At 40.6% G+C, this 24377-nt stretch overlaps 1 protein-coding gene across 4 annotated transcripts in view; it reads left to right on the top strand.

The window, feature by feature from the left end:
• LOC115343587 (amyloid beta precursor protein) overlaps positions 1 to 24377 on the top strand; it is a 243124-nt gene that overhangs the window by 174027 nt on the left and 44720 nt on the right. For all 4 annotated transcript variants that reach the window (XM_030019716.1, XM_030019719.2, XM_030019718.2 and 1 more), the window contains 4 exons: positions 1328 to 1402; positions 2516 to 2674; positions 13782 to 13910; positions 15976 to 16075. In XM_030019716.1, coding sequence (XP_029875576.1) covers positions 1328 to 1402; positions 2516 to 2674; positions 13782 to 13910; positions 15976 to 16075 — 463 coding nt within the window. The remainder of the gene's footprint in view (positions 1 to 1327; positions 1403 to 2515; positions 2675 to 13781; positions 13911 to 15975; positions 16076 to 24377) is intronic.

Raw genomic sequence — 24377 nt, 5'->3', positions numbered from 1 at the left:
TGAATGCAGGCACCTGCGTGCTGGTTTAATTGTTGGGGTCTACAACCCTATATAGGACTGAGAGGGGATTACATTTCAAGGACTCAGACTTGTAAAAGTCTCCTTTGAACCCAGGTTTGGTGGTTTGGGTTTTTTTAAAGGCACAGGCTCAACCAGATACTGGAGGCACCACTAGTGCTCTCCACTCTGCCCATCAAGGAGCCTGATTAGCAATGTCCAGCATGTGGGAGAACGGGGGAGCCTGAGACAGGACCTGAGTGGTGGAGGCTCAACTTGCGGACATGATACACAGCAGGTCTAATTTGTCCTGCCTTTGGTATTGGTCTTGGTAAAATTTCAGTCATGCATGCGGAGCTTTTCTAAAATCCCCTTTAGAAAGGATATGTTTGACTATTTCTGTTAAACGGTATGAAAATGTGTTTTTTGGTGAGAAAGGAAGGAAATGCCCATTTTGAGTAATTGCTTCTAGGTTTCTTCTGTCTTCGTCTGACATTGTGCTAATCCTGCAAATAAACAAGTCACTTGTTTGTGTGCACTGCATTCAGTGAGAGCAATTGTTCCTGCATAAAATGTGTTACCTGAGCAGATTCCTGTCTAGGTGTGAAACGAGTAAAGACCCTAAGTAAGACCACAAGAAGGTTTCAGATGTCATGGACAGCAGGTTAAGAATAACTCATTCCCTGACTATTGAAATACTGCCCTGTGTTACAGGAGGTGGCCTCCCACATTGCTGAAACGAATGGTACTGAAAGTTCTCCTACATCATTCTTCTGTCAGCGTTGTACTTGAGATATAAATATATTCCGTTCTTGAAGTGTTGGACACCTATTTCTGGACAGACTAGCACAAATTGCATGTAATTCTTGATCTGTCCTACTCGAAAGCCAGCAATGTAGTCCAAATAAATCTAAAAATTTTTGTGGTACCAAAAAAAGTGTCACTTAGAATGAATTGAAATTCTCTTATTTTGACCAAGGAGGTACAATAGATGGAAGCAGTTTCCTTTCTGTCTGAGATGAAAAGGGGCTGGTGTGTTCACCCATAGATATCTCCACTTCCCTTGCTTGAGGGCTGGTTACAGCTGTGTTGCTTCACAGTGGAGTTGTGAGAGCTTGGCACAATGATCGGACACAGAAGTACTTACCGTCTTTGTTTAATTTAATAACAGGATTCCACCTTTGTTAAATATTGTAACAGCTTTTTTAACAGAGATAAAAGGAGGAGAGGAATATAAAAAGATGACTGTCAGAGCCGCAGTGCTTGTCTGTTGTTAAGCCCTGAGACGAGAGGAAAGTATGAAAGTCACACTCCTTGTTTTGTTCGTAAGGTCATGAGAGAGTGGGAAGAGGCAGAACGCCAAGCAAAGAACTTGCCAAAGGCCGACAAGAAAGCTGTTATCCAGGTAAAGGAAAACGGAACCACAACCTTACCAGCTGGGGTCACAGTTAAAATACAAGGGGTGCTGGTGTGATATAATTTTAAAACCTACGTCTATAGAGATTTGATGTTATTCTCTGCTCTTGCTGTTGCTATTTTTGTTTCCAGCTGTTAATGGCTGCTGGGTATCTTTGTACTTTGCAGCCAGTCCCTGGAACAGCTGTGCAGGACATTGCTTGTGACTGCACGGAGGGGCAGAATTTCACTTGAATTTAGATTTGTCATCAGTGAGAACTGAAAACTTGGTTCCCACAGGCCCCTTTCAAAATTTAGGCTGTGATAAACTAATATAAGCTGCAGGACTTAAGCTAAAAGCAGAGATGGAAAATGTGATTTAAGGAAGGAGTTGCTGTCAGTTTTATCTGAAAGAAACTCTCAGCCAAAAATTATTTTATCCAAAATTTTACTGTAATTCAAAAATTCTGACAAGCCAGACACTCCTTGAATCCCACTGTGGCTGTCAGGTATTATTCAGTACTGCTAGAATGATTTCGATGCAAAACTATAAAAAGGTAACATTCAGAACCAGATTGCTTCACATGTTAGATCCCACAGCTTTGTTCTCTACTCAGTCAATTGCATTTTACCCAGTCAATCTTTTCCTTTATTGGAGTAAGTTTGGGCTCAATTTTTCTTCCTGGTGGCCAGTTTATAAGAAACCATAGTCATTCTGTTCAGGTTGGAATTTTTTTTTTCCCCCATGTAGATTTGCTCATGATGTCATGTTGATGATTCGTGATGGCAGGGGACATATGCTTGCCAAACTCTACCCTCCTCTAGGCACAATCCTCTAGCACTGAACCACTGTCTCAGGGCAAATGAAGGATTCACTGGTGGTTGTGCGGAACACGTCAGGAATATTTTATTAGATTAATAAAATACAGCCAGATGTTCAGGAATACAGGGCATCAGCAGTTCCCACTGAAATCAGTAAAAGGTGCGTTCAGTGCAGAGTTCCTGGGAGCCAAGCTAGACTGACATGGGGAAAGGTTTTGGTGACTTGCAGACGGAGGTATTCATGTCTGCTGGACTCTGCTGATGTCTTCACTGTTCCTGTTGTGATGGATGTTTTTTTCAGCATTTCCAGGAGAAGGTGGAATCACTGGAACAAGAAGCAGCGAATGAAAGACAACAGCTGGTGGAGACTCATATGGCACGGGTGGAAGCCATGCTGAATGACCGTCGCCGCATTGCTCTGGAGAACTATATCACAGCCCTGCAGACTGTCCCGCCCAGGGTAAGTGCAATGTCACAAATTCTGTCAGCTGTGCCAAAATCACTGTAGTCATTCTGGGGAGAAAGAAGGTGTGCCCAGGTAGAGTCCACCTATGGAGCAGTGAATGTGTGTTCACCATGCAAGAGCTACTACAGCAGTCAGCTAGTTTGAAAGTTAAAAGTTTAGACTTTGTGTGTACATAAATGTAGGCACAAGCACACACCCCCTGTACACACCTATAGATAGATACATACATACATAAAGATACTTAAGCAAATAATGTAGAATTGATTTGGTCGTCAGAAATAGTAGCCATTCACAGATCCTCCAGAAGGATGATGAAGTGTCCTTCCAAGTGATGCACAATAGGATACTTCATCTTGTCAAGATGGAGCTTAAGGATGAGGGATGGTTGTGATTTTCTATTTTTTTTGTTGAACTGTTGAAATGTTTGGTGAAAAATCTTGTGAGGATTGTTGCATGGCGTGAAGATAGCGCACTAGCAATTCAGAGTTGTCTGTGTTGGACGTGATAACTATTGGTGAGTGTAAACACTAAGTTCAGAATGTGGATTGAATGGAATTTTTAATGACTCCATATCTGTGATGTTTGTATTCAATACCAAAATAACTGGTCTGTGACCTCCAGAAGAAGAGAATCTGCATGAACACTGCGGGAAAACAGTCAAATGTTTTATATACCTCTCACCTCTTGAACACTTCTTAGATGGAAAAAACATTATGTTACTAAAAGACTTTTGGATCAGCAGTGTAAGATGTAGCCATTAGATCCTGAATTTGGCCTCACAGGGTATTACATCAATACAGCTAACCTGGTAAAATAACATGCTTTAAGTGAATTTCCTTCTGCAGAGAAACCTGTGTATTCAGTGAGCATGAAAAAGTGATCATCATCTTAGTTCTTTATCATCATCAAACTTTTTCCTCCACCCCATGGTGCAAAACTGTCTTGTTTCTACTGTGTGTGCCAAGTAAAAGAAAAATCTTTTACTTAGGTAAAAGTGTCACGGGGAAGCTTCAGAGTAGTTGTATGAAGAGTTAATCTGTATTTTACAACATAGTAATTTGTGGAAAATGAAGCTAGACTGTATTAAATTGGTAAAGGGTGTTGTTTGGTCTGAGGGTGAGATGCATATTGTAACCTCTGACTGTTGTGAGGGTAGTGAATGGCTTCGATTCATTAGCAGACAGATTAGCGAGTTACAGGCAGGGTTGCAGCTTCCTTTAGGAAACTGGAGTCTGCAGCTCAGAACTGAGAGTGAGATGAGGTGAGTGCATGGACTGGCTGCAGGTTGTGTTCGCTGTCTTGTGGTGTGATTTTGGGTAGTTCTCCTCAGATATGATTTCACGTTTGGCTTTAGCCAATCAGCTGTTGCTGTAATGTTGAGCCTCATGCAAATGTGTAATCCTGTCTGAAAAGTATCCCAGAAAAATAATTTGATTTCAAGTTGTGTGTGCATTAGGCTGACAGCTTGGTTCTGCAGGTATCTGAGGTTGTGGAAGGTGAAGATGGGGACCACACATAACAGCAGAATGGACTCTAGAGCTGCCAAAATGTGCAGCTTCGTTACTAGCACAAGGGAACTCCACCTTTCGTGCTTGTGGAACACAGATGACATCTCCACTGCAAAAAAAAAAAAAGTGAACTTTGGCTGCAGAACATGAAGGGGCAAAAACGTTAACACCAACTTTGGGAACAGAAAAACCTGCATTTTATGCTTGGGTTGCTTGTAGTCAGCTCTCAGGACATTTAAATTAATAATACATTTACTGCATCAGTGGGAGAGCATCAGGCCTGAAAGGCTATGTCAAAGAACACTGATACATGACTCCAGTAGAAGTAAGTTTTGAAGGTACTGGTAAAAGACTAAGGTGCATCATATATTGTGTCCCTACAAAAGCTAATCATTCTGAAAGGAGCAGGCAGCAAGCATGGAGGTAACATTAGCTGAAGGTGCTACCAAATGGGGACTCATCTCAAAACTAATGGGGGTGAACAGTTTAAAGACTAATGTCTTCAAACAGTTCCTTTGCCAGTCTTGGTGGTGGTATTGTCCTTGCCTCAGCATTTTTTGGTTGTGTGCTCTGAAGTTACTGACAGTTCAGGCATGTGCCTCTGAACTGCTGGTCAGATGTGTGCCAAAGTGCATGAAAAAACTGACCTTGAATTCAGCAGGAGGATTTGTCTGCTTTTATTGTGGGGCAGAGGGTGAAACCTGAGGAGTGATGGATGATAGCTGAATGTCCTAATGAATGAATCCAGTCCGCTAACTGCTTTGCAGGATATGGAGCCAGAAATCTGAATACACTGTGAATCTAAACTTTGGCTGCCTAGACAAAGAGAAAATGGGATTAATGGAAAATTCAACTCTGATACCCTAGCAAACTTCCCTAGTACATTTGATGCAGTTGTGTTGTCTTTGGGAGAGTAAGTCATGACCTTTTTGGTGGCTTGTTAAGTAATCTTACAAAAGGGAGGCTTTTTTGGAGTTCTCAAAAAATATTTTTAAGAACCCACTTCCACAGCCTGCTTTGAATTACATGGTTTGCTATTAGTGTGTTTACTACAAAAGTAGATTCTGAATATTTAAAGTAATGGAGTCTCTTTTTCTGAAGCTGTAAGGACAGTATTTGGGTTTAAATTGAAAAATAAGTTAGGCTTTTTTATTGAAGTGGATGTCTTCTGCAGACAGCTAGGAAAGTGTATAGATACATATATAGATGTGTGTGTGCAAAAAGTGTTTTCCATGTGCTGTTTAATCACTTGGGCATACTGCCTTGTACTTGAATTTGAACATTTCCCAAGATTTTCTTGACTTCTGGCAGACCACTCAAAGTAGCAGGATTTCATTTTACTCTTGGATGTCTAGAAATCCATGACCAGCCTTTGCCTGCAGATCAGTTATCACAGGAGAACAGTGAGTCTGGCACTGCTGGTGTCAACAGACTGATCATGGATGTGATGCACGGTTCTCCATGAGTGACGAAATCCTGATCCACTGGGAATTCCTGTTTTCTGTATGTATACAGATTATGTGGTGCTTGTGTTCAAGGGGTAGGCTCTTCAGGAGAGCTGAAGAAAAACTTCCTCTGGCTCGGAGAGTCCCTGAGCTATGGGCGGGGGGAAGCTGCACGGCTGTGTGGGGAGAAGTATCATCATTTACTTGCTCCTTTGGAGGAGACTTTCCTTGTAGGATAGCAAGATATGGGACTAGGGGAACCTTTCGTCTGGGCCAGTAGGGTAGTCATTACATTCTTGTACATGCCTAGAAAATCAACTATTTTCAGTGCCGTTCTACCTAAAACTACAGAAGTCTGGGAATTCTTTACGAATAGCTTCTGCACCAGACCAAAAACTTTAACTGCAGGTTTTTTTCAGGTGTTATGCACATGATCACCCAATGCCAGTGTCAGAGGTGTGCTTCAGAGTACTACTCTGGGCAGCAAGGGAGGCAAGGAGCGTACAGAGATGAAATTGCATAGCTTCAAGGTCTACTAGAAAATAAATTTGAGCAAAACCAAATATTTGTACCGTTGTTCTCAGAAGCACTGTCATGCAGGCTGCCCCAAAACTTAAAATTTGATCCTCATTCCTGATGCAGCTTAACTGTGCTGCTATACTTTGTTGCCTTTGAAAATGGGGTGCAGCTGTTCAGTATCCAGTGTCAAAATACTGTATTGTTTCATCCTGCTTGATGGCCTTACTACAGAAAAGGAGGATTAGTGGCAGCTGGAACCAATATGCGTCTAGTTTTTAAAACAGTTGGAAATTTTCCCCTTCATTTTGCAAGTTAAATAGTGGAATTCAAATCCATCATTCTCTGTGAGCAGATTGATTCTGTAATTTGCTTATATTCCCTCTTTCACATGCATGTCAAATTTTGCTGGATTTATGTCTCCCTGTTTAATCTTTGTTGGTAAGAAAGGCACATTCTCTGTGGGAAGCTGGTGGCAGGGGGTGAAGAGAAGCAGAAAAGAAATCCAGCTCCTAGTGGTGAAATAAAAGCTTTCAGAGCAAGGAAACATACAGGAAAACTTTGAAAGGTAATTAATTAACCTCCTTACTTTGCGCATAGTTTAAAGTGAGCATATAATCATTAAAATCAGTTTAAAATGCTTCTTTCTAATTCGGCTCTATTTACTGAAATGTAAATTATTGCTGAACAGAGCAGGATCATGAAGATCAACCCTAGCCATGTACATTAATCCATTTAAATGGTTTTTGCCATGCTTTTTATCTCGTTGCCTTCAGAATTCGCTCTGGTACCCATTGTGCTATGGGAGCAGTGTTCGTTTATACGGAGAGAGCACAGTGCAGGCTGAAACTAGTCGAGTTTGGCTATTTGGACATGGAAGAGGGATCTGCAGAGGAGCCCTTACTCAGTGCCTCTGCATTCGGGAAGCTCAAAGCCTTTCCCAAGTCCAACGAGGTTGCTGTGGAAATATGCAGTTGGAGGCAGGCCAAAGTGTTGCTGCTGATCTAGTGATAAAAAATCCTCCTGTGCAGTAGGAAAGAGCAGTCCAGCTCTAATACTCCACCATCTAGCTCTGCTCCTCCAAACACATAAACTTACAGCTGTGGAGTTTCTCACATGCACTTAGTTTTTTAGGATTTTGTGAAATAGCGTGGATTTCAGCTCTGCTTTTACACCAAGTCAGACTTCAAGAAATGTGGTTACCTAACTCCATTTTCCAGCAGCTTCTGAGGCTTTTATGTGAACAAAACCAGACTGTCTTGTTTTTTCCCCAGTCTGTGGGCTTGAGCATATGGTATAGTCACACACCTAGGCTTGCCGGTAGGTTTTTTGTACAAGCTAACTAAAGACAGAAGAGGCAATTCCAGATGGGTATTAAGTTCTGCAAAACCCTGGCAGGTTCATTATATCTAAAATGCAAAGTTTTAAAGGAGTGAGCAGAAATAAAATTTGTCTTAATTTGTCAAAGTTGAGTAAGTTCAAATCCTGAAAAGCAAATAATGAGATTGAATCAAATACTGTTTCCATTTTATTCTGCCCCAGGAAAGTCCTTGGGAGGGTAGGAAAAGGGAAGTTTTGAGTACCATTATAGCCATGTATTTGTGATGTGTAAGGTAACATGTTTTATAAATTAGCAGAAATGATGAGAAGGCATCTTTAACTGCACATGAAAGGTAGCTGGATGGGGCTTTGCTTGTGTCTCACCCATGAGTAAAAGTTTTGTATTCATCCAAGCCAGCCTTTCTTGAATGTTCCTAAAATGAACTACTACTCCTGTGTCAAACTTGACCCACAAGTTAATAACACAGCAGGTAAAATATATACCTAATACAGTATACAAGGTATTCCTAATAAGTGAATGAAAAGAAGCAATTGTTGCACGTTTCAAGAGCAGTAATCAGAAAGGACTGGTGATTGAATTTTCTCTAAAGGCAAGATTAAATAGCACAATACAGCATTGTGAAACTTTCCTCTCTGATTTAGGGAGAAATTTGATCAAAATGACAAGCCAGCTCAGAATTTCCCATGGAATTTCCATGGCACAGAGCTGGGAAGTTGTATTTTAAATACACAGAAGTGCTTTAATATGATTTTTGTATTGTTTCTCTGTAGTAAGTATTTTGTATTTCCATGAGGAAAGTGTAAGTTATACTTGTAGCAATCCAAACTACCTTTGATGTTTCCATTTTCCAAGCTCAATGAGATTGCACTGTTTCATCACTCCCTTAAAATCTGAAATAGTAGACTAGGTTTAATGTAGAGTTTATGGAGGGGCATCTGCATGCATATATATTCACATTTATATTTATGTATATATATATTACTTGCTAGAAACTGATTTTTGGGCATTTTAGATCTCATATGTGATTCCTTTATGGGGGTGACTTTTATCTTGATGCTGATGCTACCTGAAATAAAGGCACTGGATTACAGAGTCAGTGGGGCTGAAAATCGCCACCAGGTAGCCAAGAAGCCATCAGCATTTTCTGCTTCGTTGGGGCTTGTGCCTTGTACAGCTGGAAACTTGTTACCCAGCTGTCAGGACTGCCTGGTTAAGCTTTCAAACCAGGGAGTTGCAGTACAGGTCCTTAACTCTGCCCTGGTACATATATATATATTCACAGAAAGAATTGTCTTCCAAATAAGAGGCAAGGCATATTCTCTACAGTTTTAGGTAGAAAATTAGCTTTTTAATGGTGCTTTGTCAGCCTAGGTAGTCTATATACACCGCATACGTAGTCTGTGAACCTGTCTACTTTGTACCAAATGTATTGAATGCATACAAGTCCCAACATATGAAAACTATATAAAATACTACTTTGACAACATTCTCCAGCATAAACAGGATTTTAAACTAACAACTAAAAATACCCGCAGAGATGAGTACATCTGTTGGCCTGTCACGATAGCTTGTAAAAGGGCTATAATTGATCTGTGCTCAGTTTTAGATAAAAAACAGGTGTTTGAATCTGCTGAGAAGTGGGAGCTTTGGAATGAGTTTTATGGGAGCGAACAGCATGACAGTGTGTGCTTGAAATAGTTGGAAGCAGCATGTAATGGTCACATTCATACTGCTTCACCCTGCATTGCCTGCTGCGCACCTTATTAGCTGTGTTCATGTCTTTTTTTTCCGGCATTTGCCTGACTAGTGGGTGTGTGCCATAAGACTGGATTTAAGCTTCTTGCCAGCCAGTCCATGGTTTTGGAGTACTCAGTAGCCAATATTATTCCTAACTAAACAGCATTGCTAATGAAATAATACACATTATGAATTTGGTGCTGGATCCTGTTGCTTAAGAAGTCACTGGCCATTCTTTTCACTGGATAAATGACAGTCACCAGCCGCGTTGGCCAGGGTAACTAAAAACATGGGGATAATGGAAGTCATGTTGGCAGTATCATGATCGCTTTCAGAGGAAGACTGAAAAAAACCAAGCCAACAAAACAAGTACAGACAACTGCAAAAAGTGGAATTACTTCATGAGGCTTAGGTAGCCCCTGGTGGTTGATACAAGTTAGATACTCTGAGATGTTTTTTATTAAGGTGACTACAGATGTGAGCACACTGAGTTTTCCTTGGCAGAACACGCAGCAGAATTTCAAGTGCTGAACCCAGAATTTTTTAATGAAGTTTGGTGGTTGGTACATTATTTATGAAGAGCAAGAGGTGCCAAGCTGGCCTTGGGATATGTCAGCCATTTGTTCTTCTGCCATAGACAGTGTAAAAGCTGAGGCCTTGGGAACTTAATTTAGCTGATAATAGCACCACTTTTATTTATAATTTAATCTGAAGGTTCCTGCCTAGGGTAGAAGTAGTAGACAGTTGTGAATATAATAGCTTCAGACACAGGGTCTGGCTGCATCTCCTCAGCCTGTGGAGCCTTCCCTCACCTCCGTGCTTGACAGTTCATTGTGGCCCTTCTAATCTCCCATCACAAGAGTTCATATCACTGCTTGGTGTACTAGATTTGGGGGTGAATACTGCTGAACGTATCTCTGCAAAAAGTGCCTGCATGGGTGGGATTTTTAAGCAGAACCAGTTCACTCAATAATGACATTTAAAAGAAAATGTGTATGAAATACAATACAGAGGTGGGACTTGGGGTGAGGTACTTTTGCTGATCCGGAAATTTGTTAAAACTCTGCAAGCAGTAGGCCTACAGTTTTAGGCATTGTGGAGAAAATGATCTATTTATTTATTTATTACTATCTAATAGTAGAACTTGGTCCTCACTTACAGTAACTGCCACACTCAGGTATGCAAAGCCCAGTGGAGGACTGCCATTGGCCATCACCAGCTCCGGCAGTTTCGCCTTCAGCCACAGCCCTGAAGCCATGCAGCAGTAGCATTGCAAAGTTGTTAGGAAGGTTAGAGGTCTGATCTGATCCAGTGTGACTGGGACTTCCAGGGTGGAAGCAGAGCTGTTTTAGTGTACATCAAACGTTAAGGGGATACTGCTGCCTTTTGGGGTTTTTTGGTCAGTGTAGAAAAGACACACCATATTAACCTTAACGATTGAGGCAGGGCATGTTTCCTGAAGGTCACAATAAAGAAAGTTTGTGTGATAACAAATCTATATGCTAAGACTTCTAATCCATTTCAGCTTCCACTTCAGGGGAGCCTGGGTACATATGTATCTTGGGTCTCGACATTACATTCAGGGAATCCTGTCGTTTCTATAGGTGCCTGCGTCCACTCTAGGAACTTGTGTGTAGTGTGGTGCCTTGCTGACTGGGAAAGCCTTGTGCATCTGTGCGAGGTGCCTGAATGCTTCACATGGACTTCTTAGCTTTGAATCACCTGTTGTTAGAGTAATGTCACAAGCTTTTAGGCAATACGAGATCACTAGATCAATAGGATTAAAACATTTGTATGGCTAGTTTTAAAAACAAAACACTGAAACTCTCTAGGCTTGTATACATACATACAGCAAGTTTCTAGCTTTTTTTTTTGGTTTTCTTGAGAAAAAGCAAAGTCTCTGCCTCTGTAAGGAAACACCTTGCATTTAATATTTTTTCTGCATTGTCCTAAACTTGCGACTCACGTACCTGTGCCTCTAGCGTCAAGGTGGGTTTTGCATCCCATTTCCTCATGTCCTCTCTGTGGTCCCACAGGCAAAACCACAGAGTACCCCGTGGTGTGTACCCTCTATATCCTCTCCCTCGAGCAGAAGAACAGTTACTCTTAATAGCTGCGATATTGGTTGGTACAGGTGGGGGCCAGAATTACGGTTTTCTGCTGCCATCACAGGGATATTTCTTGGCCAGACATGCTAGAGGCATGTGTATCCATTTGTCCTTTATAGTGATAAGTTTGGACATTTGTCAATGTTAGAAAAGGCACTGAAGGTGGGCTACCAATTCACCCAAGTGACTACCACTGTTAGTGGTATTTGACAAGTATTTGCAAGACTGTTATCCTATTAACATGTCTGCTTGTGACTCTTAATGTAAAAGTTTCATTGACATATTGCAGTGGATGCAAACACACTAAGAGAAAACAAGAACTATGCCCTTCTGGTGTTAGACATGACACTTAAATTGGAATATCTCTTGAAGAAATAGAAATTAATCCTTTTCTGTCTAGTCTGCCCTAACCTGCTATCTTGATGTGTTCTGGGGGCAAGGAAAGCTGAATTGTCAGGAAAGGTAATGACATTTTCTGTTTTTGAAATTTTCTTGTTGTTGTTAAACTTTCTGGTCTTCTAGCCTTTGTTCCTATAAAGCTTTACACCTGACATTTCAGTTTGGCCATTACCAAAACGTTGCGAGAATTACTTACTTTCCAGCATTTGTCCACAGTTTCTTGCAACTTCATCCCAGGGTGCTTGGCTTTGGGGGCTTGGGGTTATTTTCCTCATGAATGAATTTTCAGTCATGGAGCCACAGAATTTAATCCTCTGGCAGGGAATGGGTTCACATCTCTCTGTTTCTGTCTGACAAATCTTCTTCAAATAACCTTTGGTTTATTTTCTTCAGACATTTTTAAATCTGTTGCTTCTCTTAAGCTGAAGCGATTCTTAAATCTTTGAGCTCCAAAGCTTAGTATTCATCTCTTGTGTAAATGTTAAATTGGTTTAGGTTCTATATTTGTCCATGAATTTAAGTCTTAAAACTTCAACTTCACACACGGTTCTTTCTGCTTCGGAAAGCTGTGCACGGAGCCTCTGACACTTATTTTGTCACTTCCCCGTTCTCTTCCCTGTATCCCTGCCAGTGCCCAGGCCAGCTGTTCACCACTTCTGCTCATTCTTTAATCTACTGCACAGTAAGGTCACCTTTCCCTTTCTTCTCACCTGCCTCAGCTTCATGCTTTTTGCTGCTCGGCAACTTCAGGTTGGGTGCACAAGCCAACAGCACAAGCAGAGTTGGTGGGGGGAGGATTTCCAGAATCCATCATAAACACTGAGTTAAAACGAGTGTCTTAGCTGAATGCTAGAGAACACTTCCCTATTTTGGCACTGTATTATTGTACAGTGTAGGAAAGTACATAGAAATACGCATTTCTTAGTCTTCACTGCTCTATTATCAGTCTGTGTATATTTTCATGTTCCCTTCAGCTACAGACCTTTCCTTTGTTTGCATTCAGTTATATGCCTTAAAGCATATATTTAATAGGTTTTACTAATTTAAAATCACCTGCAATATGTACATAGACTAAGAGTTTTGTAAGATCTGGCACCCAAGCTGAGAAGAACCAAGTAGGTGGCTCTTTTTTCTTACGACTTTTCAGTCAGTTGTGTATTCTGGATGTGTACCTTCTGTACCTCAGCTGAGTGGTTCCTTTCCTCTTTCTTTTCTGCCTGGTGGCATAGCAGTAGTGACAGGACAGGAGCTTTTTGTGGGATTTTTTGTTCGTTTGTTCTTTATTTTTTTTAAATTTTGCACTGAAGTCTGACGGTTATTCCTTGGCTTAGAGTAGTGCTTTCACATGGTCTTCTGTGCAGCTGTCGGGCAGGTTACTTTCTGATTTGAATCTGAATGTGTATGTTCAGTTTACTGTTGAAAAAATTTACCAGTTGTAATCTTTTTTGTTGCTAAAGTTTAACTGTAGTTGACAGACGTTGATACTGGTTGAGTATTCAGCATAGTAGAGCGTATGTGGGGAATCTTTGAAATGCTTCCGATGGAGTCCGTGTTTCAGGGGATCTTCTGGGAGGGATTTGCCTGGTGGTGGTGACGGTTGCAAAACTGGGAGCTTGGATCATGGGAGTTTCCTGAGTTGGGGGAGAGGAGAAGTAGCTGGAGAGAATGGAAGGAAAGCCCAAAAGAAATTGATGTTGGGTACCCATTAACTCGCATGCTAAGGTGGCACTTGCTGTCTTGTTGGGTCAATAGTGTAGCAGTTAGACAAGAAAATGCAACAACCAAACTTCCCCTTATGGTCAGGAAGGAAATCTGAATGCCCTCCCCAGGGACCTTATCTAATACCTACAGCTACTATTTAACGGTGCATCCTGCTGAATGGGTTGAGTGAGCAGATGCTCCTTACAGTTGTCAGACCTGCCTTCAGAAGATAGCTGCAGGCATCGGCTGACCAAGTGCTTTTCGTTTGGGATACATCTCCAGTACAAGGAACTAAAACATGTGTTATTCTAAACTGATTTTTTTTTCCCTATTTCTTCCCTGCAGCCTCGTCACGTATTCAACATGCTGAAGAAGTATGTGCGTGCTGAGCAGAAAGACAGACAGCATACTCTCAAACACTTTGAACATGTCCGCATGGTAGACCCAAAGAAAGCTGCCCAAATCAGATCTCAGGTAATCCCCACTGAGGGCTAATGGGGTCATGTTTGTTCATAACCATTGTGAAGTTTCTGTCAACCTATTTCTTTAAAAAATACCTGACTCCTTTCTGTGGATAGCTTTACGTGCAATATAAAATAATCTGCTTTCTGACCAAAGATGTAGTGATGTAGGAGTAGGGTGGGTATAATTTGTCTTAGAAGAACTGAAAACTATGTTTTCTGTCTGTCCAGTCAGTGAGTCAGTCACGGGCGTTTCCTGAGGAGCCCTCCACAGCATTAATGCCCAGAACCTTTATTAGTGCTTTGGTAAATAATACCCCTGGAAAAATGTCAGTAATAGATTTAGCAACCACACATGGTTGTGCTTCCCTCAGCTGAAGTGGCAGAACCAGAAGTGGTGTAGCCATCTGACTGAAATCAACCTTTCTATAGTCATCGCAGAGGTACTTATAGTGTCTATAAATGTGATTACTGCGATGCACTCGAGTTTAACATGTTCTTTTAAAATAGGCACTGTAGTTCATGGTATTTTAACTGCTGAATGTTACTGCAGTCCTCAATGTTGTATGTTTTGGAACAGCTTTTATGTTGCCTTCATAAATCATGGAGGGTGAGAAAGGAAAAAAAAAAAAAAAAAGATTGAAGAAGTAGCTGGCTTTCAAAACAGCAATTAAAATTGTAGGCACAAAGGATAAACTGTAAAAAAGGTGTGCTGTAATCTGCAGAATCTGCTGCTGTTCCCTCTGCAGGATGCAATGGGAAGCGTTGTTCCAGTCATGGTTTTGGAACTGACTGGCATTGCTAAAAGCCAAATCAAAACCATATACCTCCTTGAATGGCACAATTTGCATATTAGGCTTCTCATCCATTCCAGCCAGACTTCTACACTGAGATCATGCTGTCTTGAAATTGGTAGAGTTAGAAATGCACACTTGTAAGAGTCCTCTGCAGTGATGGTTGTCTTTCCCCTGTCTTAAACATTAAAGCATGTCCTTTTGCATCTAACATGTCTTTTTAGTTTCTAAAACACTGGTTTATTTAATAACAAAAACCAGTGAAATTTTGCAGACTACAGATTGTGTGGCAGCACAGGTGAGGAATGGAAACTGACATTTAAATATAAGAAGTGCAGTGTATTGCTTAGTATATCATCATAGGAATAAGTATTTCTATAGTATTTTTGCTTCTTGAATTGGTCAGAAGGCTGGGGGAATGTAGGTTGGAGGATCTGTTCATGAAAATTTTTTTCAGTGAAAAGTGGAAAACAAAATATTTTGTTCAAAAGCATAAATGCTATAGCTGGGTTTGAAGAAATCATACTGTTGTTTCATTAAAATTGCTATCTGCAAGTCATTTGCCCTGTCAGTCTTCTAAGATGCACCTCAGTTTCACTTTCTACTGAAGAGAAGTGATACTTGTGGAGAGTACCCTGGTGGAGCATATCATGGGATGTCGTGACTCAGCCTGTAGCAGTGTGCAGGAACCTGAGGCAATAGAGTTGCGATCACATGAGATAATGCAGTAATGCTTCTGGGTGGAAATATTTTTGTTTCCAGCTGAAAATGCTTGCACATGTTTTTACCAAGAAAATTGAAGCTTTTTTCAGAGAGATGTTTCTTTTTGCGATATTAGCGTAAAGAAAAAAAAACCAAACAGCTGAAACATTTTGGTGCAGCAATCATTGCGCCTCACTTGGTTTGCATGTTATGTGAAAACTTACAGATATGGGCAAATGTAAATGGTGTTGAAGGGTAAATGAGGCTGTGGATTTCTGCCACAACAGCTGCTTGTGTACATTCTCTGCCTCACAGCAAATGTAAACTCCTACTTTAAATTACTGCACTCCCTTAGGATTTCAGGTAGTTGCTATGGAAGAGCATCTAGAGCACTACTTTTGTAGCAGCTATAGGGGAGAGGTGAATTTTGCAATGGATTTGACAGTTTCAATACCTAGAGCATACTGAAATCTTATACCTAGCACAAGTGAAAACTGTCTTGCTCCCTATAACCTATAAAATTTGTGATAATGTCAAATTAACTGTAGTATTCCCCTCCTTAAAATACTTTTATTTCCTTAGGTTATGACACATCTACGTGTGATATATGAACGCATGAACCAGTCTCTCTCCTTCCTCTACAACGTGCCTGCTGTGGCAGAGGAGATCCAGGATGAAGTTGGTATGCAAACTGCTAATGCAGAAAAAGGGAAATATTTCTGTGATGAGAAATTACCACCAAAAGCTAAAATATAGCATCTTACTTCTGCTATTGGTATACTGTCCCAGCTGAAAAATAGGAGAGTAAACTTGCCAATGTTCTTAAATTATAACAAATACTTGGAAGGCAAATCCTGTATAACCCATGCAGTGGCATCATCATATTGTTGTAAATGTCTTCCGTGAAATAGGTTAATTTACATTTGCAGCCTCCATGCTATAGGGATGCAGCTATTGACAATGAGATTTAGAAAATCCTTCCTGGGTTTGGATATTTGATTTACGTGGTAAGTATTTACATTATCTGATGTAGACATTTTGGAAATCTCCCAGCTAAAAAATTAGTTACAGACCCAAGCATCTGAGAAGAGTGCAAGTATCAACTGGAAGTTGCTAAGTGCAGCTTGGCAGCATCTTAGTGGTCATGTATTTACTTCTTCATTAGTTGGTCAAATGGATATCTCCTCTCCTCATGTTTTTTTCCAGCGCACAGGCTGGGCTGTGGACCAGTCAGGTAGCAACAGTCCCATGTTTGCATTTTCCTTGAGTGCTGTCACAGCAGATAGCTGTGAGGGAAAATGGTCTTTCTTCTGTTCATGTTCCTGCCCTTGGCTGTGTCATTGCTGCAACAGAGGGATCTCCATCACAGCACTCAGACTCTGCTGTGTGCTGCTATTGCAGCAAGGCAACTTCAGTTAGCCTATATTAATTTCAGATATAGCCACAGCGCTGGACATCATGTTGATAATGTGCTGCTTCAAGAAAAATAATACATGGTTGAATGCAGAGGCCGGAGATGGGATGGTCATTGCCTTTGGAACAGCTCAAAAAGCTGTTGCAAGATGTAATGCTCTGCCAAATGGCAGTTAATGGATTAGTTTCACAAATAACCAGCTTCAGCTGACTAAATAAATCATTGATTTCTTTAAAACACAAGGGAGGGAGGCGTGCCATTGCGGTAAGGATTAGGATGCATTTAGGACGCAGGGAGAAGATGGACAGGGAGTAGTCATGGATTCATTTGCCCAAAGCACAGGTTAGGAAGGAGATGTGTTTCTACTTGTGAGGTAGCTTTGAGAGGGCTGGGGATGAGATCAGGAAGTTGGGGAAGGGGTTGGGAGGAAACAAAAAGACAGCCGAGTTAGTAATTATCCTTCATTGTGTGTTTCTATGTCCCACAATTATAAGGTACAATCAACAATCTCAGTCTGTAGTTGTAGACAGCCGGTGGGGCGGGGGGGGAACCACCCCTATTGGTCATTTGAAAGCATATAATTTCTGTAGCAAAGGAGATGCTGATACTGCTAGGTCTTCAAAATACTCTGTTTTCTTTCTGCGGTGCTATCATTCCCTTGGGTTTCTTGCTCGAAGTTTCGATTTCTTCTATTCTTGGTAATGTTAATGCTTGTTGGTGAGGACGTTCTTCTAAATTGTCTTCTTCCTCCCAAATACTGAAATGGAATGGGAATTTCAGAGGCTGTGCAGTGATATGGGAGCAAAAGTCTATTAACTGCTAAGTGGTTTAAAAAATCTGACTCTCCGAATCTCAAATGTAATACTAATTTTTAGGGGAAAAAAGAGCTTACAATTAGTAGGTTATTATTTCGTAATATGATGAGAGAAGCTAAGGTATCTCAAAGAAAAAAAATCTATCACAGTCTCTTGAGTACTTTTTCGGTACCTTGATTTTTTTGTGGGTTTGGGTATACTAAAAACCCTTCAAAGCATTGCGGAGTTTAAAGCAATGAAAAGTAAGTTCTCATACTGGGGGTTACCAGGCAGCAAAAATAAAAGAAAGCACTGTCAGATCTGGGTTGTACTAGATAAAACAGTTTTCAGTAATGAGAAGAAAGCCTATTCTCTTTCAGTATCAACATTCTTCTTGTTGGTAACATTGGCTGTGTACTTGGTTTTGCATATTGGTTTTAATGAAAGTTTGTTGAGATCATTCCCATCTGTTAAAGGAGACAGTATTCTTCTAGCTTTGAGCACTGATCAGTCTGTTTCAAATTCTGTTCTGAAATTATTGAATTTTTCAGTCTCTGTACTCTTCCTAAATCCATGGAAAAGGAAACCTGTTACAGCTGCAGAATCTCTGAAGAAGTAAAATTCTAATAAAATTGCACTTTGTAAAATTCCCAAGGAATATTACAACTCTCATTAAGAAGAAAAATGTTTCATTAAATACCTTTTGTTAGAACCATTGACTTAGAAAGTCTGAGTCGGTGAAAAAGTTGAAAAATAACCTAGGTAAGAACTTCTTATGCACACAGTGTCTGAATAATGAATTACATGTAAGGAAGCATAGTTGAAAATAGTTCTTCTCTTAGGCTGGGGTGCAAGTTAGATGACTAATGTTTTAGTTCAGGTTTTTTGTTCATTATACTTCCAGTTTCTAGTTCCACACTTTACTGTAGAGTTCTTCATGAACAGTTTTCACCTCGAGGAATGAATAATCTTCACTTTAGAAGACACATCTCTGACAAAGGTAGTGTTTCCCTAAATTGAACAAGTAGTTCTGTGAGCAGCAAAATAAATGAGATCTGGTTTCCTGTGAACTTGTACCATGGGTTTAATTCCTCTTATATCTAATAAGGTGCTGGTTTTTATTAGATTTTCTCATTGCTAGAAATATTATGCCCCATTTTGCAGTTTCTCCATTATTAGCTGTTGACAGATTTGAATTTCAGGTCTTGGGATTTAATTACTTTTTACAAACTAAACTAGGAATACATTAAAATTTCCCTTATGTCTTTCTGACAGTCCACTACCAAAGGTTCATCCGTGTGAAATGGGTGGTGTTCTGTCATTGGAAAGTATATGTGCCTGAAGATAAGGTGCACACTTGTAATTTCTGTCTGTTATTTTTGAAGTCTTTATGCTGAGCAATGAATTTGAATTATATGAAATAGAATCTAGAGTTATTCCTGGGGCATAGCAGCTGCATAGGGAATGTTTTCTTCAACAATCTGAAGATTTTTTTAATTAACGCTTGGTGATCAGATGAATCACAATCCAGCAGTTGGACATTTGAAGTTCCTTTAAAATAAAGGATATGTTTGAAGTTCCTACCTCAAAAGGCAGGCTTACAGCTGTAGTTTTAAAGTGCAGAATCCAAAATATGAAATCCAGCTTCTACGCTAAAAGCAGCCTTTTAAAACTTCTGGTTATCTTCAGAACTCCAGCAGAGCTGGTGGCAGGAAGTTAGGGTCAAATTTAAAAGAGTTGTAGTCCTTATCTGCAGTTGATGTCCATTGGCTTAAACAGAAGATGTCTTGGTTTGAGTATATGGATATGTAGGAAGACCCACAGCACTCCCAAGGGTAGAAAGCAGCACTTAAATGAAGTGAGGATTTTTTTTGCTAAGCATTTGACCAACGTGTAATGTGCAAATGCCCCATCAGGGTGACAGGCACGTATTGTAGCAGCAAATTACAGATGTGTAAGGAAGAATACTGCTGGCTGTCTTTTGCTCATGTTGGGCAGGGTAAAAAGGATTAGCGTATGAGTTGTAGAAAGAGGACTGTCTGACCATGACTGTTATGACAAAGCTTGGAAAGCATTAAGCAGGTCATTTCTGTAGGAGACCATTTGGCATTCTGGCTGCAAATGATTTCTCAAGGGGCAGTGATGCAAATGTACTACAAACCAGGTCACTCTTGGCAGCTGATGTAGTTCTTGGTGTTAAGTGGTGTTTCTCATGGGCAGGACTATGCCCCATGAATAGGAGAGTTGCACAAAAAAAATCTGAGAAGAGGTATTTATTTGCCCACTGTAGGTGAGCAGATTATTTGGTTACCTTGGTATTTGTTTGCACCTTTTCCCTCTGATAAATCTCACATACTATTTAATAGGTACAAAAGCTCAGAGAGCAATGGCAGGTTTTAAGAGAAATCAGCAGTTCCTTTGAGAACATCCTGCTTTAAATCCTAATTTGATTAGACTGCTTATCGATGTATGTAAAAGGCAATTTATTGCTAGGAGTGGCACAGCAGGCACAGCTTCTGAATTAGAAGCTACGTCAGAGCTTTGTGCATCAGTCAAATGGGCAGGTGGTGAGCTGAATTTTTAATTCTGTCTTTGCTGCTCTGTTTCTAAACTGATGTCCTCAGTAGCCCACCACTGATGAAATATTCAGCACCGCCTACCGCAGCAGTATTGTAACTAAGCTCTGAAACGTTCAGTTATGAGCAATAAGTAAGAGAATATGATTTCATCTGTCCCTTGACAAATAAAATCAAGCTATTCTTATTTTGTTATTCTGTTCCACTGTGCCTATCCCGTTCTTCTGCAGCATGTTCTGGTTGCCACACTCACATTATATAGCTGGGAGAGAGAACAAACACAAGCACGCCCCAGATCACTGCTTGTGTTCAAATGCATACGGTGTGCTGTGGGTCATCTGCTGTTTCAAGTATTTGTGTGCTCCAAGCTAGCATGACAAAATTTGAGCAAGAGAGACTTGCCTCTTGACTTTTGGCTCACACCTTCCTGTGAAGATTTTTTTGAAGTATTTTTAGGAAAAAACTGTAAATATAGGACAAACTGCAGACTAAAGATATCTGAAGACTTGCTTTCTTTTAACCCTTCCTCTTTAACCATTAGGTCCCTATACCTGTCAGTCTGCATCTGTGGAGGGCAAAGTTAGCACTACCTCAGCTGGTTGTGGTCTTTCAGCATTTATAAGACTAATTGTTAATTTCTTGTTTCTACCTGCTAATTTTGACCTGTAGTCAATCCATAGCCTTGCTGCATTTCTTGCCATGAGTTGAATTAGGGTGCTGTACTCCATTCATTCTGTGGTATCCTCCTTAAGAAGTTTTGCAAAAGCAGATTCTGTGTCTGTCCTGTTTGGTGCAATTTCTTTTGTGATTGTTTTCTTCATCCTCTCTCTTAAAGTGTTGTGTTTTGAATATGTAATTAGTAATGTCTTTCAGACTGCAATGGGACTTCTCAGCGTCTTGTTTTTCTGTAAGTCTTCCTTGTACTTTCTGTCTTAAGATTGAGCTGAAGGGAAGAACTCTACCTTCAAAACAATATTTTAAATCATGAAGCGATGCTTAGGGTTTCTGCACTTTTATTTGAAGTTGGGTTGCCATATTGAGGTATCAGAATAATAAAGGGAAGTTGACATACATTAAGTGTGTCAATAGCTTGTTAAAAGGATGTTGTAAGGTTACCAGGGGTATTGGAATGGGATCGTACAAAATGGTATAGTTCATATCAAGTAAGAACACTAATTACTGTATGACTCAATTTCAGTACATTACACTAGAAAATTCTTGAAATTGCTTGTTGTTCATGGAGGTGGCAGTTCTAGTCCGCTTCATAGGGAGCAGTTCTAGTCTTCCTCTCAGACTAGAAGCAAAAGTACTGTTAGCAGTTGCTTGATGCAATTAGAGTCTTGTATCAGAGTGGTTATAATGCCTTAATTTTTTTTTTTTCTGGTAAAGGAAAACAGGAATGTTGAAGCATGGGTAAATGAATAAGCACTCGAGGATTTATCTGTACTGGAACAGACCAAGTTCAGTGAGCTGACACGGAGAAAGATGAGGAATTGTTATCAGTGTTGCTCATCCTTAGGACAGCTGGTTATTGCACCAGTTGGCAAACCTGCTTAATCCAGTCAATGTAAATCCTCCTGGGTCTGTCTACAGTAGCATTTTAGCTCACATAGGAGTACATTTTGGTAACAAATGTCTCAGTCGTCCCTATTTACTGTGTTGTTCCACTTCACAACTTGCTAGTGTAAGCATGGGCTCTGACTGTTCTTGAGAACAGGCACTGGAGAGGTCCACTTGCTTGTTAAATACAGGCACTTTCTAGCAGTAGATGGAGATGCAGATAAGCAAGCTGAGGACTGGGAAACTAAAGATGTTCTTTCTGAAGAAAAGCGGTTCCTCTCTGGTTTTGGTTGTCCATACTTTCCAGTTAGTATTTCTTTTTCTCTTTAAAAAGGAGTCAAGTGGAGTTGGAACTTTTTAACCAGGGTAAAATAAACAGTCACAAATCCAGTGTGCGGCTGCAGTAGTTATAAAAATCTGTAGCTGGGGAAGGTTGGACAATTCCTGTTATGTTTAATACTTTCTGCTATCCTGGAGGTCAATGGAATTGTCGTTTCTAAATTGTGCCAGGCACTTGGCTAGTACTTGAGAGGGAGTGTCTTCAATTTTGGACACAAGGGAATGTCATCTTTGCCAAACTGTACGTGTTGAATTTCCACCCTCGTTTCTTTAAAACCAGCACATTTTTCCATGGCAGCAATTCTTCCACTCAGATTTAATGGGTGTATCTACACTGTACAGAAATTTCTCAGTAAACTTTAAACAGATTCTCTGGAAGTAGTACAATTATGTGCAGGTCTCACCATAAGGTACTGTAAAACCTACCTTCTAGTTTTCAAGAGACCGTTTGGTGTGTCTGTGCTGTATCATACAGGCTTACCGTTCCTCCTGTTCTGCTCTGCCCTTTTTGCCCATAAGGATAATGCAACTGGAACAAGCAGTGGAAAGCAACCTTCATAGAATGTGTATTTGTACCGGTACCCTGGAGTGACTTCCAGCACTAACTATGCCTGTGCTTTCTCCCCATAATTGACTTGACATATTTGTGCATATCCAGTAACCTTAGCTTTCCAAAGAAAAATCTGAATTTTCTGTGAAGTGGTTATTTACCTTTAATCTTCTCCCTTGAAGCCCTGTAGCATTCAGTTGAATAGATGATTTGTTAGAACTCTAGCAGAAAATATATTTCTCGGTCAGTGGTTAAAAATAGCAGAGAGTGCTCCCACAAAAGCAAATGAATTCTGTGTTAAGCTTTACACAGTAGCGTTTAGATGGATTTTGTATGCTTAAATACTGACATGATATGGCCCAGGTGGACTGCCTGATAAGCAATTAAGACCTCTTCCACCCAAGGACATTGGTTTTTAAAGTATTTGGCTAGTTCAGAGAGAGAGAGAGAGAGAGAGACTGACTCTTCAGTGCTTTTTTTTTTTTTTTTTTTTTTTTTTTTTTTTTTTTTTTTTTTTTTTTTTTTTTTTTTCTTTCAGGTAGTCTTTTTTTAATCATCACAAGCTTATGGTCTTTACTAAGTCACCAGTTTTGCCACTTTGTTACTTCTATAAAATACTTTTATAGTTATTTAAATGCCATAAATAGCTCAGTAAGATACCACTGAGCTATTTGTTGGAGCAAGGTGATATATTCTGTTTATGTGGGGAATCAACCGATGTCACAGAATCACAGAATGACTGAGGTTGGAAGGGACCTCTGGAGATCATCTGGTCCAAGCCCCCTGCTCAAGCAGGGCCACACAGAGCCAGTTGCCAGTGTTCACTCACCCTCACAGTAAGAGTGTTTCCTGATGTTCAGAGGGAACCTCCTGTGTTTCAGTTTGTGCCCATTGCCTCTGGTCCTGTCACTGGGCACCACTGAAAAAAGTCCGGCTCCATCCTCTTTGCACCCTCCCTTCAGGTATTTATACACATTGATAAGATCCCCCTGAGCCTTGTCTTCTCCAGGCTGAACAGTACCAGCTTTCTCAGCCTTTCCTCATAGGAGAGATGCTCCAGTCCCTTCGTCAACTTTGTGGCCCTTCATTGCACTCTCTCCAGTATGTCCATGTCTCTCTTGTACTGGGGAGCACAGAACTGGACACAGCACTCCAGGTGTGGCCTCGCCAGTGCTGAGGGGAAGGATCACCTCCCTCCACCTGCTGGCAATGCTTTGTCAAATGCAACCCAGGATACCATTAGCCTTCTTTGCAGCAAGGGCACATTTCTGTCTCATTTTCAACTTGGTGTGCACCAGAACCCCCAGGTTCTTTTCTGGCAAGCTGCTTTGCAGCTGGTCAGTCCCCAGCGTATATTGGTGCATGGGGTTGTTCTTCTCCAGGTGCAGGACTTTGCACTTCTTGTGAACTAACTGTCCTCCCTTAGTCTGTTATGTTTTAATAAGCAAAGGTACTTGCCAGCTAGAATGACAGTTCCGTGTTGCTGAGGCTTTGTAAGTTCTGCGCACCATTCAGGAGCTTGGAAGAACTGAAGAACCTCAGTTACTTCTCCAGGTTGGAGACTCATCTCTATCTGCTAGTAAAATATGTCCTTTGCTGCAGCTTAGGAGAGAAGGTAAAAAATCCTGGAAATAGATGCAACATTTTCATCTTCTAAGCATCTGTCCAGATTATTTAACTGTCATAGAAAATTAGGCAGAGAATAGTAGATGATTAAAATAGTTATAAATGCATTTCACTGACATTGATGT

The sequence above is a fragment of the Aquila chrysaetos genome, chromosome 7 (assembly GCF_900496995.4).
Source record: "Aquila chrysaetos chrysaetos chromosome 7, bAquChr1.4, whole genome shotgun sequence".
NCBI classification, from domain to species: domain Eukaryota; kingdom Metazoa; phylum Chordata; class Aves; order Accipitriformes; family Accipitridae; genus Aquila; species Aquila chrysaetos.
The sequence above is the reverse complement of the archived record's forward strand: the minus strand, read 5'-3'. Positions and strand labels throughout refer to the sequence as shown.